Raw genomic sequence first — 18,365 nt, 5'->3', positions numbered from 1 at the left:
TGACTTCTAAAGTGCTGATTCTTTTTTTTTTTTTAATTTTTAAAAAAGATTTTATTTATTTATCTGAGAGAGCGAGAGAGCAAGAGCGAGGGTGAGAGCAAGAGCAAGCAGGAGGGCGGGAGGTCGAGGGAGAAGCAGACTCCCTGCTGAGCAGCCCCCCCCCCCCCCAGGGGGATTCCATCCCCGGACCCTGGGATCATGACCTGGGCCAAAGGCAGATACTTAACCAACTGAGCCACCCAGGCGCCCCTGAAGTGCTAATTCTGTGAAAAGACGGTTTTGTGCTGTTTGGATGAGTGCCCCCAATTATCAGGAGCTCTGATGCCTTCAGAGTACCTCCTACCTCAGGGAGGTCTATTCAGTTGTGCAGCCACCTTCAGCACTAACGAAAGTCACGTGGAATATTTACATCTCCCCCTCCCCCCATCACTTAAGTGACATTGTCGGTAGTCCAACACCACAATCAAACAGGGCAAAAACAAATTGTAAAAGGAAAAAATAGCATGGTTTAAGGAAGAAAATACAGTGTAGAAAATGAAAATAAATGCATGAAGACTGAACCAAAGAAATCCGAAGGCCATGACTGAGTACGTTGAGCAGCTGTCAGTAATAATGGACTAAGATCTTTCCAATTGAGTAGCTGTTAACCTCTTTGTCTTCGGGAACTAGAGAAAATTCCTTTACTCCCGCTATACAAGATTCTTTGAATAGTGCTTTTTAATAAAAATGCCAAGAGGGCCATAGAAATAGCCTGTAACTCATTAGGAGCTAAAAGATCAGAGAAGCCAGATTTACCACCAGTTTTCTTCGGTGAGTGTAACCTCGAATGTCGTAGGTGAGGGTGGGTTTCCCTGCAATAGGCAGAACGGGGAATGTTTGTTTTGTGGGGTTTTTTCAGGCAATAAGCGAAATGTATTTTTCATCACTACGTTTCCAGTACTTTTGTACTCAAATATAATTTAAAATTGAGGCCTTGAGTCCCAGCAAGGTTAATCGGCCTAACGACTTCAGCGGGTCCTCCTGACACCTCCAGTCCCCGCCCTGAGTTCTAACCGGGGTCGAGCCTCTCAGGGGCCCTCCGGGAACCTGGAAGAAGGGAAGCAGCCCGGAGGTCCGGGCTCCCTGCCCTCCAGCTCCTCCAGCTGCCCGGCTCCCGGGCCGGGGGTCCCGCGGCCTGCGCCGCCCCGAGCGCGCCGCCTCCGCCGCGGACTTCCGCTTTCCCGGCGCCAGCCCCGCGCAGCCCGCCCCCCGCCGCAGGGGTGCTCCGGGGCTCCTGGGGCCGCCGCCCTTTGCGCTCCCGCGCGGGAGGGCGGGGCGGAGGGCCGGCCGGCGGTCGACGTGGGTGTAAAGCGGCCGCCCAGGCCGCGGAGGCAGAGCCGAGAGCCCGCGGCGGAGCCCGAGCAGGACGTGCGGCCAGCTGGCGCGGCGGTGAGCGCAGCCCCGGCCGGCGCTCCGGGCTGCAGGGAGCCCGCGCGGGGGGAAGGAGAGGGGCGCGAGCGGGCCTACGCGCCGAAGCGGCGCGACCTTCCCGGGCAGGCGGGCGGGGTTCTGGGGTCCGCGGCCCGGCGCGCCGTACACGTGCCCAGGGAGCTGCGGGCGCCGCCGGCCGGGACTCGCCGGAGACTCGCGGGCTCCGCGGCCTCCTCCCCGTGGTGTTCACCTGCCGGGAAGGTTGTCCTCTTTGCCCCCTCGGAGTGTCATCAGGCCTCGCCGGTGCCCGGGCCCGGGGCGGGGGCGTGTATGAATGGGAGACTCTTGCAGGTTGTTGGGATAGAGGCAGAGAACGTTAAAGCCAGGAGGACAAAGTTGGAAGCGGTCTCCCTGGGCGGCCCCTGCGCCCAGCAGGCTCTGGAGCCCCGAGCAGGAGCGCCAGGCCGGCGTCTCAGCGGCCAGACGGGCATCGCAGCGCCGTGTGCGTCCCGGCGCTAGTCATCGACGGGCGGGAGGGCGGCCGCCGGCCGCGCCAGCTTTAGCCTGGAGCTGGAATCTTCCTGCAGTTCGTGCTACCTGGTGGAGAAGCCTCAGAGCGTTCTCCCAGGCGAGAGATTAATTTCTCCAGGGAACAGAAGGCTCTGTGGTTGCGATGTTGTCTGTCTCTCCTGGAGTCGGACCCACGTGTACTTGCAAGAGGGGTAAAGGGACACTAACAGGATTCAGTTTTTCAACTGGCTCAGGAATGAGTTTTAACTCCTGACCAGTCTTGCCTCCCCCAAGCTATGTGTGTTTTTCAAGACGTCTGGAAGTCGCCTTCTTAAGCGACACAGTAATTTGAATCGGTTGCCCACACGTTCTGAGTTAATCTGTTAGTTCCCGTCACCGTTTAGTATCCTAATAATTGTATGAGTCGTTACTTGTGGGATTTGAGGTGTTTAAATTTGGTTTACCTGAAGGGGTTAAATTCACACCCATGACACAGTAGGACCTATGCCTTTCTTATAAACAAAGAAATGTCCACACCGAAAGAATGGGTGGAGAAGCCACATTGGTTGGGCCCCATGTGACTCTCCCCACTTGCCTCCATTTTTCCTTTAGAAGGCAGGGTTGGGTGTTTGTTTCTTGCTTTTCTTCTTGGTCAGGTTGGAATACTCTGGAATTAAGTATTGGTTGGTAGGCACAGATGCAAAAGGCAAGACTTTAGTTGAATCCACTGACTACTTGTATGACCTTGGAAAAGCTCGTGCCTTCTGGCCTCAGTTTTCCATCTGGAAAAGGAGATTGGATTAGGATCCTCGTATCCTTCTCTAGTTACTGGATGGCCTGACGTTATCAACTGTAGTTATTGATACTGCCTCTCCAGTCCTATAAGTAACATAAAATCCATGTCTTGTCTGTTTAACTTAGTTGCTTTTCAAGTCCAGTACAGTGCTGTTGTGGTTGCTGGTTTTACAGTTTTTTGTAAAGAAAGCAAGATTCTTGGTGTCTGGTCATTTGCAACATGTGTCAAGGGGTTAAAAAGCTTCTTAGTGGATAAAATTATTTTCTGCTGACGTTTGGGTGGACGTTGGCATTCGTTAATGATCCAGCTGGCCCACCACCCTGAGAGGTGGCCTGAGTTGGGGCACAAAGGTCTTTAGTGTGATGAATAAAAACGGTTCCTTGTTATTCACGGATAAGTCACTTAACGTAGATTGAAAACCACACAGAATTGGTTGCTGAATTGGTTATCTTGATATTTTGTGTTAATGAACCACCTTTCCTTTTTTAAAATCCATATTTACAAAGTCGATTCCTCCACAATAGTTGATTTTTTTTTTTCTAAAGGTAGAGGAGTAGACTGTAGTTTTCCCAAACTTTTTAGGCTCTAGCCCAAACATGCTGAATCAAGATCACTAGGAGAGAGGCCAGGTTATTTGACTATTTAACAGGTGCCCCAGTGATTGTTACCAAATTTAGGACACAGTGGACCAGGTGTTACTTCTCAAAATGTGATTGGTGGCCAGTCATTATCGGCCTCATCTTGGAGCTTGTCCTGACTGGCAGGGTTTCTGGTCCCACCTGAGGCCTAGCACATCAGAATCTGTATTTTAACAAGGTCCCCAGGTGTTCTGTGTACACGGTTATGGTTGAGGTCTGGAGAGGGCTTTGATGACAATTACTAATGTTTGGTGCTGTACTCTATAGTTTTAAGAATATCTGTCCCACATGGCTATTTGTGATTGCCTTTGTATTATGGTAATACTTTTATTATTCACCTTTTATATGTGGGCACCCCCAGCATTAGGGGCCCGAGGGCCCACCCTGCTGGTGGCAGAGCAGGCATTCAGACCCACACATGTGTCACTTTGCAGAGCGCCTAATCCATTCCTTTCCAGACCTACTGTTTCGTGACCTCCTCTTAGGGACTCAACCCAGGCTGCTGTCTGAATTTAGAACTGAGCCCAGTTGACTGATAGTTAGACTTAGGCCTCTGAAAAACTAGTTTGATATGACTTGGTTGTCTGTGGTATTCGGCATTCATTTGTAAGTTTTTCAGAAAGGTTGGTTGAAGTGTCTCCTACAAGTGGCTGTAGCTTTGATACTCATTGAAGGTTTTTGACTTGTGAGTTTTTCATGGGGAGATGGTGGGCGGGGAGAAGGGGAGGCCAGTCGCTAAGCTGCACTGACACCTTGACCGCCTTTTTTTGGAGAAATGTAGAACTGATCTCCCAGCTCCCAAAAGTCGAGGTTCCAGTAACTAGGCAGCAGTTCTAGGAAAAGGGAGGCAGCAGAGGCCTCACTGATGGTGAGCTCTTGTTTCCTTTCAGGGATATGAGACACCCATCATAAGCTCCAGAGACTTGCCTTCCATAGAGACCAGCAGAGGAGTGGGCGAACATGAAGTCCAGTCCTGCTATCCAAGCTGCCATTGACCTCACAGCAGGAGCTGCAGGTAATTCCAGGGGGAAACCCATATTCTATGCCTCAAGTACCTGCTACTAGTGAGACCCAGCGAAAGGGTGCTGAAAATATTACCTTTGTCACTCCAGAAGCAACGTGCTTTCACCTTGGAGTGAATCCATGTAATGGAAGTATAATATTGTGTTCCAAGAAGAGCAGACGATAGAGTATTTCCCTTGTAGTAACACTTTATGAGTCGGGGTGCAGGGTGGAATGTCCTCAGTTTACTGCTGGAAAACCTCACATTTCAGAGCTGAAGTCCCTTGTCCATTGTCACACAACTGGGATATGCAGGTGACGTGGGATTTTCCTCCAAGCCTGGCCATCTTCAGAGCCCTTGTAGTCCAGAATCACACTGTGCCATCTCTCCAGGGAAGTCCTAGTTACTGTCCTTATTACTGCCCAGGAAAGAAAGGAGGACACCCTTTAGAAATGTCTTTGGTAAATGAGACTGATATTTGATGGTTTCTAAAGCCCTAAAAGGAAAGGAGAGGCCCTGCGATTTGCCAGGAAATGGTGGGCTGGGCAGGGGCCGAGCGCCAGGGCAGACTGCGGCCTCATAGGGCACAAGTAAGTACACCTGGGCAGTGCCTGCAACACACAGGCCGCTCTTTGAAAGGATTACCTTTACTCAGCCTGAGCTCAGTAATTGGCAGTGTATGGGTAGTGACTTGGTTCTCTAGGTTCCTGTGTTATTTTAGCACCAGAGGAGTGCTGGAATGTTCCTATTTCCCAGATGAAAACCTGGTTTACTCTTGCCCCATATACTGATTCTTATAATGGGTGGCAGCTCCTGGGAGTGAGAGGCCAGGGGGGTGAGTTGCCCATTGTCCTCTCACCCAGTGGGGCCTCCTGGGTCAGCAGATCAGGTGCAGCCACGGGGCCACCACCTGTCATCCTATCATTCCCTTCATTGTGAAAAAGAAGTTGCAGTTTAGAGAACAAAGTATTTTCTCATGAACCAAAGGTCGACCGAGGTAGGCTAATGAGAAAGGCTACAGACCATGCATTACAGACACTGATAAGAAGTACAGGCACCAGGTCCCAGGTTAGAGACTGCAGGAGCGTCCTGACCCAGGAGGAGGGGAAACTAAGGGCTGCCTAGGTTTTGCCCCACTGGCTTCTTGCCTGCTGAGGGCTTTGGGTCAGTCCCAGCCCCGCTGCAGCCCCTAGGCCCCATGTACCACCCCCCACGCCACCCCTCCATACCACATTGAGATGACACTGACCATGGGAATGGTGGACCCATTTGCCTGCCTCCGGCACCCTCTTAACAGTCCTGTGAATGCTCTGGGCTCAGTGTTTGTCTCTCCCATAGGATGGTATTTAACCGCAGGAGAGATTCTCAGCTTTTGGAATTAAATGTCTGTCAGTCAGTCTCCCAAAGATGTAGAAACTGTTGTGATAGAATTTTCTTTTTCCGAGAAAGGCATTTCTGTGTGGACCAGCATTTGGGTGCCACATACATGCTTTACAGTGAATTTTAAAGATGCAAATTGCAATTGTAATTGTGTAGTTGGGGGTCTGGTGTGTGGGGCATTTGCTGTTGGACATGCTTCTTTATAATAGTATTAACATGTTTTGGGCTCTACATATGGCATTTAATTCTCCTGCTAACTAGCTAGGATTTCTTCCTGCACTGGTAACAGAGGGTCACCCCTCACTGATGTGGCATCGCCCTGCGGCGTCTGACTTTGGAGGACAACAGGCTCCCTTGCAGGGCTCCGTGCTTTAAGCCAGGTGAGGGGCTCCTGGGCAGGCAGAGGAGGCTCGTGTTAGTGACCTGAGAACTTCTGCCAGGAGATGCATGGAATGCAAACGGGAGGCCATAGCCCCACTTTGGATGGGTCTCAGTCTCCCAGTGATGGAGCTAGAAGGGCCTTCAGAGACCTTTGGCTCCCATGCTCACTGTATATATAGAAAGGAGACCCGGAGAGGGTGAGTGGATTTGTTCATGATTGCACAGCTAGATGGTGTCAGGACGGGGCTAGGACGAGAGTTGCTTGGTTCCTTGACTGGCCCTGTTTTGTCTTTAATACAACGTCATGGGCCAACAGCACTCCTGGGGGTGGAGGGAGCGCTGCTGCCAGCTGTCCAGATGGGGACATTGGGCCTTCGTGGCCTGAGGCGATGCAGGTATAGCATACATGTGTTCTTTTCCGTGTCCCTCCTTTTCTTTGAAACAAACCTCCTCCATCCAGCAGGTTTTTAGTCCAGTTCTTCTACTGTAAAGTGCTGGGAAGCTGTCACTGCCTGTCTGCTAGTATAGGAGAAATCCCAGCAAAGAAATTTCAGAAATTCCAAGCAGCCAGGACGGGGGAGGATTTGAAGATAGGTCATTGGATAATGTTGAAATGAGGCAGTGTGGAGCTCAAAAGTTAAACCGCCTTCATGAAGAACCTTGGTCTCCCTTTAAGATACAGTAGTCTGACAACTCTAAACCCACTCCCTGCTTTGACTGCTCTGTTGCTGTTCGCCTTAACTAGCATAGCTTCTTAATGTGACATAGACCGTTGACGTTTGTCCTCTCATGCCAAAATTCATGTTTCTCTTGGCCATCTGGATGTCTTCTTTGGAAAAACGTCTATTCAGGTCACCTGCCCATTTTTTAATTGGAGTGTTTTGTTTTTTTGGTGTTGAGTTATAGACGTTCTTTATATATTTTGAATATTAGCCCCTTATCAGATACATCATTTGTAAATATCCTCTCCCATTCCATAGGTTGTCTTTTTATTTTGTTGATGGTTTCCTTCACTGTGCAAAAGCTTTTTATTTTAGTGTAGTCCCAATAGTTTATTTTTGCTTTTGTTTCCCTTGCTTTAGGAGACCTATCTAGAAAAACGTTGCTAGGCCAGTGTCAAAGGGCTTACTGCCTGTGTTTTCTTCTAGCAGTTTTATGGTTTCAGATCTCACATTTAGGTTTTCAGTCTATTTTGAGTTTTGTGTATGGTGAAAGAAAGTAGCCCAGTTTCTTTCTTTTGCATGTAGCTGTCCAGTTTTCCCAGCACCATTTATAGAAGAGACTGTCTTTTCATTGCATATGGCTGCCTTCTTTGTTGTGGAGTAATTGACCCTATAAGTGTGGGTTTATTTCTGGGCTCTCTATTCTGTTCTTTTGACCTATGTGTCTCTTTTTGTACTATACTGTTTTGATTACTATAGCTTTCTAGTATCTTTTTTTTTTTTGAAGGAAAAGGTTTAGTATAGAGATTCAAGATTCGTATCAGTATAAATTATAAAATTACCCTTCTCTTGATAAGAGTTCAACTTTTGCCTTTTTCTTTTTAACTTCTCCTGCCATCTTTTTTCCTGTGTTTTTGTGTTACTTTCACCCCACCTCTTCCTGTGTATGGTTATATTGACCGATTCCCTCCCTCCCCCTAGTAGTTTACACTTGATCTTCAGCCAGAAGGCCTAGAAGTGATCCCTAGTAGTTTAGAAAGTATATTCCTACACAAGCTACAAAGATTAACATTAATTTTAACGCACCCTTTAACTTTACCAACATCTAGCTAGTATCTGTAGCCTTCCTTTCCTCTATTCCCCAAGTACACCGTTAGCTGTTCATCTTCCTGGGTAGAAATGTGGCATTTTATTTTACTGTTTTCCTTGTTGATTTTTTTGCTGTGGGAGGAAGATAATCTATATCGTGTGTATGTGTTTATAGTCACCCTAGATTGCTAAAGTATATCTTCGAGTAATTCTTTCAAAGGGGGTATGCAAGAAATAAACTGAATTCTCTGATATCAAAAAATGTCGTTTTGCCTTCAAAATAAAATGCCACTTTGGCTGGATGTAGCAATCTAGGTTTAAAGCCTTTTCCCTGGGGCGCCTGGGTGGCTCAGTCCTCCATCTGCCTCCATCTGCCTTCGGCCTAGGGCGTGATCCCAGGGTCCTGGGATCGAGCCCCACATCAGGCTCCCTGCTCTGCTGGGAGCCCGCTTCTTCCTCTCCCACTCCCCCTGCTTGTGTTCCCTCTCTCGCTGGCTGTCTCTCTCCCTGTCAAATAAATAAATAAAATCTTAAAAAAAAAAAAAAAAAAAGCCTTTTCCCTGCAGAATTTTTATGATCCTGCCCCATTTACTTCTAGCATCCAAAGTATCCAGTGGTGAGTCTGCTGTCAATCTGATCTTGTTCCTCTGTAGGTTCTCCCTCTTCTCTTTCTGGAAGACTTCATGATTTTTTATCCTTGGCATTCCTAACTTTCTAGGAGTAAGTCTCTTTTCATCAATCTTACTAGGTACTTGGTAAGCACCAACAGTCTCAAGACTTGAATCTTTCTTGAGCTCTGGAAAGTTTCCTTCAATCATTTCCTTAATTATTTCCTCTGCTCCATTCCCTTTAATATCTTTTTCTGGAATTCCTGTCAAATGGGTGTTGGAGCTCCTGGATCTGTCCTCTGTCTCTTGATCTTTATTATCTGCTTGGATACAATTTGCATTGTGTCCTTGGAGAATTCTTCAAGTTGATCTTCTGGATCGTCCCTTGTCTCTTCAAGTGTGTCTCTTCTATTCAGAGCATCTATTGGGTTCTTCATTTCCAAGACTTCTGGATGATAATTTTTAATATTTCTAATCTCCTCTTGTATCTCTCTGAAGTTATTAGTTATACTTCTAAAGTTTTCTTCTGTTTCTTATTTTGTCTGTTTCTTTAGATGTTGGCTCCTCTGTTTGCAGAGTTTTGTGTCTGTTTTTCGTAAAAGTGTGGGATTCCTGACGGAGTACTCAGATTTGTACATAAATGCCTTTTCTGCTTACCAGAACTTATCTCTAGTGACTTTGAGGGAGAGGCCAAGCACAAGGTCAGACGGACTGTCCCAACTCCTTGATTTATGAGCATAGCTGTTTCTTCTTTATTCTGAGGTTTTTGTTCCATCCAATGTTTCACCAGTTTTTCTTCTCAGAGTCCCAAGCCACATAACTACAGGCCTTTTTGGTTATTTCCTCAACTCCATGCATTGTATTTACCATGGTAAATACCTCCCCCCCCCACAAGCCTCTTCCCTCTCTGCCCCATCCTCAAGCCTCTTCCCTTGCCCCCCGTCCTCCTCAAGCCTCTTCCCTTGCCTCCCATCCTCCTCAAGCCTCTCTTCCCCCCGTCCTCCTCAAGCCTCTCTTCCCCCCCGTCCTCCTCAAGCCTCTCTTCCCCCCCCGTCCTCTTCAAGCCTCTCTTCCTCCTCTCCGTCCTCCTCAAGCCTCTTCCTCCTCTCCGTCCTCCTCAAGCCTCTCTTCCTCCTCCTCGTCCTCCTCAAGCCTCTCTTCCTCCTCCCCGTCCTCCTCAAGCCTCTCTCCCCCCCATCCTCCTCAAGCCTCCCTTCCCCCCACCCTGGTCCTCAAGCCTCTCTCCCCGCCCGTCCTCAAGCCTCTTTCCCCGCCCCCCCCCTCCTCAAGCCTCTTCCCCCGCCCCCCGGTCCTCAAGCCTCTTCCCCCCCCCGCCCCGTCCTCAAGCCTCTTCGCCCCCCCGCCCCGTCCTCAAGCCTCTTCTCCCCGCCCCCCGTCCTCAAGCCTCTTCTCCCCCCCCCCCGTCCTCAAGCCTCTTCGCCCCCCGTCCTCAAACCTCTTCCCCGCCCGTCCTCAAGCCTCTTCCCCCGCCCCGTCCTCAAGCCTCTTCCCTCCCCCCCGTCCTCAAGCCTCTTCCCCCGCCCCGTCCTCAAGCCTCTTCCCCCGCCCCGTCCTCAAGCCTCTTCCCCCCGTCCTCCAGCCTCTTCCCCCCGTCCTCCAGCCTCTTCCCCCTGTCCTCCAGCCTCTTCCCCCCGTCCTCCAGCCTCTTCCCCCCCCCCGTCCTCAAGCCTCTTCCCCCCACCCCGTCCTCAAGCCTCTTCCCCCCCCCGTCCTCAAGCCTCTTCCCCCCCCATCCTCAAGCCTCTTCCCCCCCAAGCCTCTTCCCCCCCAGCCTCTTCCCCCCCAAGCCTCTTCCCCCCCCTCCCAAGCCTCTTTCCCCTTCTCAAGCCTCTTTCCCCTTCTCAAGCCTCTTCCCCCACCCAAGCCTCTTTCCCTCCCTCCTCCTCAAGCCTCTTTCCCTCCCTCCTCCTCAAGCCTCTTTCCCTCCCTCCTCCTCAAGCCTCTTCCCCTCCCTCCTCCTCAAGCCTCTTCCCCCCCAAGCCTCTTCCCCCCAGCCTCTTCCCCCCCAGCCTCTTCCTCCCCAGCCTCATCCCCCCAGCCTCTTCCCCCCCAGCCTCTTCTCCCCCTCCTCAAGCCTCTTTTCCCCCCTCCTCAAGCCTCTTTTCCCCCCTCCTCAAGCCTCTTTTCCCCCCTCCTCAAGCCTCTTTTCCCCCCTCCTCAAGCCTCTTTTCCCCCCTCCTCAAGCCTCTTTCCCCCCCCAAGCCTCTTTCCCCCCCAAGCCTCTTCCCCCCCCTTCAAGCCTCTTTCCTCCCCCCCTCAAGCTTCTTCTCCCTCCTCTTCTAGCTCTGAGGCCTCTTCCTCCTCGAGGGTTTGTTTTTCCTTCTACTCTGAAGATTCTTCTTCCTGAGTCTCTAAGTTCTTCACCTTCTCTGGCTCAGTAACCTTTACTTCTTTAACAAATAGAAAGCTCAAGCCATCACCAGTTTCCTCCCCAGTTTCATGCTTTGAGTCTATTACTTTTAGCCACTTTTCCTTGAATTCCCTGTCTTCCTCCTTTCTTTTTTCATTTTGTGGGAGTGTATCTTTCAGTAATTCTCTCATAAATGATTTCTGGCTGGTAAATTTGATGAGGCTTTGCATATCTGAAAAGGTCCTTCACCATGCTTAATGCTTAAATGCTAATTTAACTTGGTATAGAAATTTAGGTTCAAAATCATTTTCCCTTCGAATGTTGAAGACATCACTCCATTGCTCACTAATGTTCAGTGTTGCTGATGAAAAATCTGCTGCCAACGTGAGTATTGTTCCTTCATCTTCTCTGGAGATTTGTAGAATGTTGTCTTTATTCTTTAAATTCAGAGGGATTTTTTCCTCTCTTCTTTCTTTGACCAGTCCATCCTCTGCAATCTCTCTGTTCTCTCCTGTTACTTCTATAGGATGCTGCGTCTCTGCGTCCATCAACTGTCTTGCTTATGGCTTCTGCCACACTTCCCCTGCCTTTGTGATTTTGTGATTCATCATGGGACAGTTCCTTACCTTGGTTTGTATTGTACTCTTTAGTCCCATCTAATTTGCTACTTAGTGATTTCTTTTCTTTTAAAAGTCGGTTTCCAATATCCTCAACTATTTTAGAGGGTGCTGCTTCTGTTTTCTGAATCCTGTTTTTTGCATGACTAAATCTTTCATTTGTTGCCACTCCTTTTTGGTACTGGAGTTCTTTGGATTTTTCATTACTTCTAAAATTTCCTTCAGGTCATTTTTAAAAAGAATTCTATTTACTTGAGAGAGAGAGCAAATAAGCACAAGTGAGTGCAGACAGTGGGGGAAAGGCAAGAGGGGCAGAGGGAGAAGGAGAAGCAGACTCCCTACTGAGCAGGGAGCCCTACATGGGCCCTCATTCAGATTATTTTTAAGAAATTTCCTTATTTTGGGGTGCCTGGGTGGCTCAGTTGGTTAAGTGTCTGCCTTCGGCTCAGGTCATGATCCCAGGATCCTGGGATTGAGCCCCACGTCAGGCTCCCCGCTCAGCGGAAAGCCTGTTTCTCCCTCTCCCTCTGCTTGCCACTCCCCCTGCTGTGCTCTGTCTCTGTCAAATAAATAAGGAAATTTTTTTTTTAAGATTTTATTTGTCTCTTCAACCACTAAGTCCAGAATTTCCATCAAGCCTTTAAACTTCATCACGGTAACTACTGACATGTCTTTGCATTTTAAATCTAATACCCAAGCCATCTTTTGGTCAGTTTCTGTCAACTGAATTCTTTCCCTATGGTGATATTTTCCTATTTCTTTGCGAAAGTCTAGTAATTTCTTTCTTCTTCTTCTTTTTTTTTTTTTTTGAAGATTTTATTTTTAAGTAATCCTTACACCCAAGGTGGGGCTTGAACCCTGAGATTAAGAGTTGCATGCTCTTCTGACCTAGCCTGCCAGGCACACCAAGTCCAGCAATTTCTGATTGTACACAAGACTTTGTGGATATGTAGTCAAAACAGGATTGTTTTATTTCCCTGAAGAGTAATTTTTGGTTTTGCAGGCCTGCTAGACTCTGCCAAACTAAAAAAAATCTTTAAAAAAAAATTATATATATATGCCTCATCAAATTTACCAGCCAGAAATCATTTATGAGAGAACTACTGAAAGATACACTCCCACAAAATGAAAAAAGAAAGGAGGAAGACAGGGAATTCAAGAAAAAGTGGCTAAAAGTAATAGACTCAAATATATACATAAAATTATCGAGTGAGTGTCCTTCACCTGGAAGGAAGTTCTCTGCAGAGCAGGATTTGGTCTTCGGCACAGCCGTGTGTCAGTGCCTGGACAAGGGATCCAGCCCGAGGGCACCCATACATGCCAAGGGCTTTGTAGTATGTGTAGAAATCTGGGATTGCGACACCTGCAGCTTTGTTGTTCTTTCTCAGGATTGCTTTGGCTACCCAGGGACATTTGTGCTTCCATACAAATTTTAGGATTATTTGGTCTGGTTCTGTGAAAAGTGCTGGTGGTATTTTCATAGGGATTGCATTGAATCTGTTGATTTGCTTTGGGTAACATGACATTTCAGTGATGTTTGTTCTTGCAGTCCACAAGCATGGTACACTTTTCCAGTTGTTTCTGTTGTCTTCAGTTTCTCTCTCATTGCTGTATAGTTTTCAGAGTACGGGTCTTTTACCTCCTTGGTTAAGTTTATTCCTAAGTATTTTATTCTTTTTGGTGCAGTTATAAATGGGATTGTTTTCTTAATTTCTCTTTCTGCTAATTTGTTATCAGTGTATAGAAATGCAGCAGATTTCTGTATATTTTGTATCCTACAAATTTACTTCATTTATTTTAATTTTTTTTTTTTTTGGGTGAAATCGTTAAGGTTTTCTTTCTTTTTTTGAGTAGACTCCACACCCACTGTGGAGCACAGTGCAGTGCGTGAACTCATGACCATGAGATCAAGACCTGAGCTAATATCAAGAGTTGGACGCTTAACCAACTCAGCCACCCAGGTGCCTCTATCATGTCCTGTGTAGACAGTGACAGCATACCTTCTTCCTTACCAATTTGAATGCCTTTCATTTCTCATGTGATTGCTGTGGCTGGGACTTGAGTGCTAGGTTAAGTAAGTGGTGTGTGGCCATCTCTGTCTTGTTCCTGATTATAGAGGAAAAGTTGTCAGCTTTTCACCATTGAGTATGATGTTAGCTGTGGGTTTTTCATAGATGGCCTTTATTATGTTGAGTTATATTCCCTCTAAACCTACTTTGTTGAGAGTTTTTTTCACGAATGGTTGTTGTATTTTGTCAAATGCTTCTCTGCATTTATCGAGATAATCATATTGTTTTGATCCTCTTGCTAATATGGTGCATCCCACTGATTGATTTCAGAATATTGGAACCACCCTTGCATCCCTGGGATAAAGCCTACTCGATCTTGCTGAAGGATGCTTTTTTTTTCTGTATTGTTGAATGCCATTAGCTAATATTTTGTTGAGGGGGATTTTTGCATCTGTGTTCATCAGAGATATTAGCTTGTAGTTTTCTGTTTTGTAGTGTCTTTGTCTGCTTTTGATGTCAGGGTAGTGCTGGCCTCCTAGGATGAATTTGGAAGTTTTCCTTTTCTATTTTTTTGGAATAGTTTGAGAAGGATAGGTATTAACTCTTCTTTGTGTTTTATAGAATTCACCTATGACTCCATCTGGTCCTGGACTTTTGTTTGTTGGGAGGTTTTTGTTTTTGTTGGTTTTTTTTTTTTTTTTTTTTGATTACTGATTCAGTTTTATTTCTAGTAATTGGTATGTTCAAATTTTCTTTTTTCTTTTCTTTTTTTTTTTTTTTTTTAAGATTTTATTTATATACTTAGCACAAGCAGGGGAATCAGCAGGTAGAGGGAAAGGGAGAAGTAGGCTCCCCACTGAGCAGGGATCTCAGTGAGGGGCTCAATCCCAAACTCTCAGATCATGACTTGAGCTACCCAGGTGCCCCTCTGTTCACATTTTCTGTTTGTGATTCTAGATGTTTCTAGGCATTTATCCATTTCTTGGAGGTTGTCTAATTTGTTAGCATGTAATTTTTCATAATCTTACAATCCTTTGTATTTCTGTGATGTCCATTTTTATTTATTTTTTAATCTTTTATGGCTTTTTGTCTTTCGTATGTCTGCTCTGATCTTTATTTCCTTCTGTCTTAGGGCTTTGCTTGTTCTTCTTCTAACTCTTTTCAGTATAAGGTTAAGTGGTTTGAGATTTTTCTTGTTTCTTAAGTTAGGCCTATGTTGCTATAAATTTTCCTCCTAGAACTTACTTGCGCTGCATCTCCGAGATTTTGGGCCATTGCGTTTTTGTTTTCATTTGTCTCCATGCGTTTTTTTTTATTTCCCCTTTGATTTCTTGGTTGACCCATTCAGTGTTTAGCAGCATGTTATTTAATTTCCATGTGCTTTATGAGTTTTTTTTTTTCTTCTGATTGATTTCTAGTTTCATACTGTTATGGTCAAAAAGGTGCTTGATATGATTTCAATCTTCTTATATTAATTGAGATTTATTTTGTGGCCTAATGGTATATTCTGGAGAATGTTCCATGTGCATTTGACATGAATGTGTATTCTGTTTTTGGATGGAATGTTCTATATGTATCTGTTAACGTTCATCTGGTCTAATGTGTTGTTCAAAGCCACTATTTCCTTGTTAATTTTCTGTCTGGGTGAACTGTTGATGTATCTGGGGTATTAAAGTCCCCTACTATTACTGTGTTACTGTCAGTTTTTCCCTTTGTGTCTGTTAATTGCTTTATGTATTTAGGTGCTCCTATGTTGGTGCATGGATATTTACAATATGCTCTTGTTTTCTGGTTGGATTGATCCCTTTATCATTATGTAGTGCCCTTCTTTGTCTCTTGCTACAGTGTTTAGTTTAGTCTGTTTTATGTAAGTATTGCCACCCCAGTGTCTTTTTTTTTTTTCCTTTGTTAAATGTTTTCCCTTCACTTTCAGTGTATATATGCTTAGGTCTGAAGGGAGCCTCTTGTAGGCAGCATATAGATAGGTGTTGCTTTTTTAAGTAAATGCCATGCCCAACCTGGGGCTTGAACTCATGATTCCTAGATCAAGGGTCACATCTTCTACTGACTGAGCTGGCCAGGCGTACCCCCCCCCCCTTTATCTTTTGATTGGAGCATTTAGTCCATCAGGAGCCTTTTTTGGTTGGAATGTTTTGAAAATGATATGCCTCCCTGTGCTGTTAAACAGAACATTTATTGAGTGCCTCCATTGAGTATGAGATTCTCCATTTTTCATGGAGGGACAAGGTGGTCCTGGACCTTCTGGTAAAGGGTCTGCTTCTTGGTCATCAACTCTGCCCTCCCTGTTTTCACCACTGACACCATCCCTGCCCCGAGAGATTTCCTTAACACCTTGTTATTTGCTGACTCAACTGTTTTGAGCATAGAAAACCCGCAGCACTGGCCTTGGTAAAGTGTAGAGCGCACCATGGTCTGAGCCCCTCTCCTGCAGAATAAAATGCAGGGCCTGTTGGGACACCTATAAAAGAATGCAGAATTGTTTGCATTTTTCACTCGAGATGATCAGAGGTCCGTCTGTGCTCTAAGCAAGTGGAGAAGTATTCCTATGAGTTATTCATAGCTTCATGGATACTTGATGGACATCCGAGGACCTGCTAGGTTTCAGTGGCTGGTGCTGGTGTTCAGAATTGTCACCACCCACTTAAGAGGGTCCTGGACAGTATCATTTGTGGTAAATTACATGGGAGTCAGTTACCTCCATGGATCAAAGGAGAGAATTGTAGTTAGCATTTGAAAATGCACTAGCCTCCTACCTTCTCTCTGTGGGAAATGTAACTGTTACAGGTATGCAACAAATGCAAGCGTTAGCAACCCGGGATATCCGAGCTGTTCAAGATGATCGCATTAAAATAGGGAGAAGTTCCAGTTAAAATTGTAATGCTCTGAATTAAATGCTTTATTCAGTTTATCTCCATGTAGGTTACCTAAATTATGTGTCCTCTTTAAAAATGCTGACATTCACCTCTTCTTTTGGAATAATTATTTTTATATAACTAGGGTCCTATTTTATTCCTATAAGTACCTGAGAGAGAATAACTATAGTTGTAGTAACATCTTGAATTATAGTCCACTAATTCAGAACTGGGGATAATTTGGCAAGATGAAGTGGAAATGTATCATTACTCTCCTAGAAGAAAGTAGGGAGAGGAGCCCAGATAAACTTGTGATTGCTTAAAAGAAGAGCTCACAGTTTTCAGACTCCTTGAAAATGTCTGCTTATCTGCCAGTAATTACATGGGAGTTTTTCAAAACAGACCCTCTCCTGTCTCTACTTTGCACTATTTAGTCAGAGTAACTATGTGTAATGTCAAAGTTATGAAATAGCATTTCTTAAATATTTATGTAAACCTCTTCAACTTTTTTTTTTTTTAAGATTTTATTTGAGAGAGAGTGAGAGGGGCAGGAGCAGTGGGTGAAGGACAAGTAGACTCCATGCTGAGCACAGAGCCTGATGGTGGGCTCGATCTCACAACCTTGAGCCCAAATCAAGAGTCGGGCACTTGACTGACTGAGCCACCCAGGGGGCCCCAGCCTTCTCTTCAATTTTGATGAAGCTTTAAAAACCTAATCCAGTGGTTAGGTTTCCTGACACAGCCTGGGGACATCTGAGATACAGTGATCTCTGAGGCCCAGGAAAGGTGGAAGCGTGAACGAGTGGCCTTTCTCAAATGCTGACCCAGTCCAGGGTCTGGGGATATGACAGAGGTGGTTATAGTTCACGCTGTTCCTTATGTTCAGAATTTTTATTGAAGTCCTCTACAGCGATTTAGATTTTGCGGTTTTCTAAACTCTTACAATAGAAAAGCGTAAAAATACGTGATCGGTGCGAAGCAAAGGTAAGTTTCAGTACATTCTCTATTCGAATACAAATCATTAATTGGTAGAATCCAACTGAAAATTTTCCACATGGTCAAATTTTAGCTCTTGAGGGATTAGCCAGATTCTTTGTCATCTTTATCCGTTGCCTCTTTCTCTGTTTTTCTGACGGTCGTCTGTACTGCTGGGCATTAGGCAGAGGGGAGTGATCCGCTCCTGCCGACGTCTCCTCCCTCTGAATGGCTGCGTGCACACAGTAGCCGCTCTTCAATAACCGTTCGTGCAGCAGCCATTATCTTACGCCTTCTCGTCCATTTTTATTTACTCCTCATGCTAACCAGATGAGGAACCAAGGCTCCGAAGTTAATATCACCTGTCCAGAATCTCTCAGCAGAGCCAGGCTTCAAGCCCAGGTCCATCGGACCCCATTGCGGACTCCCCAGAACACATGCCACGCCTTTGCGTCCTGTGGTTTTGACTGTTGAACACATGTCTGTCTCTGCCACCGAGGGCGGACCCCTTCAGGGCCGGAGCTGGGGACCCTTTGGTGTTGATGGGACTGGGCTCGAAGGTTTTGGCGGGGAGAGAGGGTGCAGTGAACTGCAACGGAAGCAAGCCCTGGGGTAGGCTGCTCATGTCTCATTCCCGTGGGGGCTGGAGGCTGCGTTCTGGCACAGTAGACTGCTGCTGGAGAAGACTTCTGTCCTGGTTTTAGGGGGCACGGCATGTGTACTGACCGGGCAGCCCTTTGACACCTTGAAAGTGAAGATGCAGACTTTCCCCAGCCTGTACCGGGGCCTCACCGACTGCTGCCTGAAGACCTACTCCCAGGTGGGCTTCCGCGGCTTCTACAAGGGCACCAGCCCGGCGCTGATCGCCAACATCGCCGAGAACTCCGTCCTCTTCATGTGCTACGGCTTCTGCCAGCAGGTGGTGCGGAAAGTGGCTGGATTGGAAAAGCAGGCCAGGCTGAGGTGAGTTGTGGGCACCGACGCTCTCTCTGTTGATGTTAAAAAGAGAACCCTTGCATGGTCAAGATTTTTACGACACCTTG

The 18,365-nt window shown here is 46.5% G+C and overlaps 1 protein-coding gene across 2 annotated transcripts in view; it reads left to right on the top strand.

Annotated features, from left to right (window-relative positions):
- Positions 1-1,263: 1,263 nt before the first annotated feature.
- SLC25A15 (solute carrier family 25 member 15) overlaps positions 1,264-18,365 on the top strand; it is a 33,813-nt gene continuing 16,711 nt past the window's right edge. The window contains exons 1-3 of one of the 2 annotated variants that reach the window (XM_045796899.2): positions 1,264-1,428; positions 4,245-4,369; positions 18,027-18,285. In XM_045796899.2, the coding sequence (XP_045652855.1) occupies positions 4,315-4,369; positions 18,027-18,285 (314 nt within the window). In that variant the 5' untranslated portion in view covers positions 1,264-1,428; positions 4,245-4,314. Of the gene's footprint in view, positions 1,429-1,651; positions 1,672-4,244; positions 4,370-18,026; positions 18,286-18,365 lie in introns of those variants that run through there. The other variant, XM_087865167.1, reaches the window with a different exon arrangement.

This window comes from Ursus americanus, chromosome 10, assembly GCF_024610735.1.
Source record: "Ursus americanus isolate L20-20 chromosome 10, mUrsAme1.1.p, whole genome shotgun sequence".
Classification (NCBI taxonomy): Eukaryota; Metazoa; Chordata; class Mammalia; order Carnivora; family Ursidae; genus Ursus; species Ursus americanus.
Note: the sequence above shows the minus strand (reverse complement) of the source record. Positions and strands in the feature narration are given on the sequence as shown.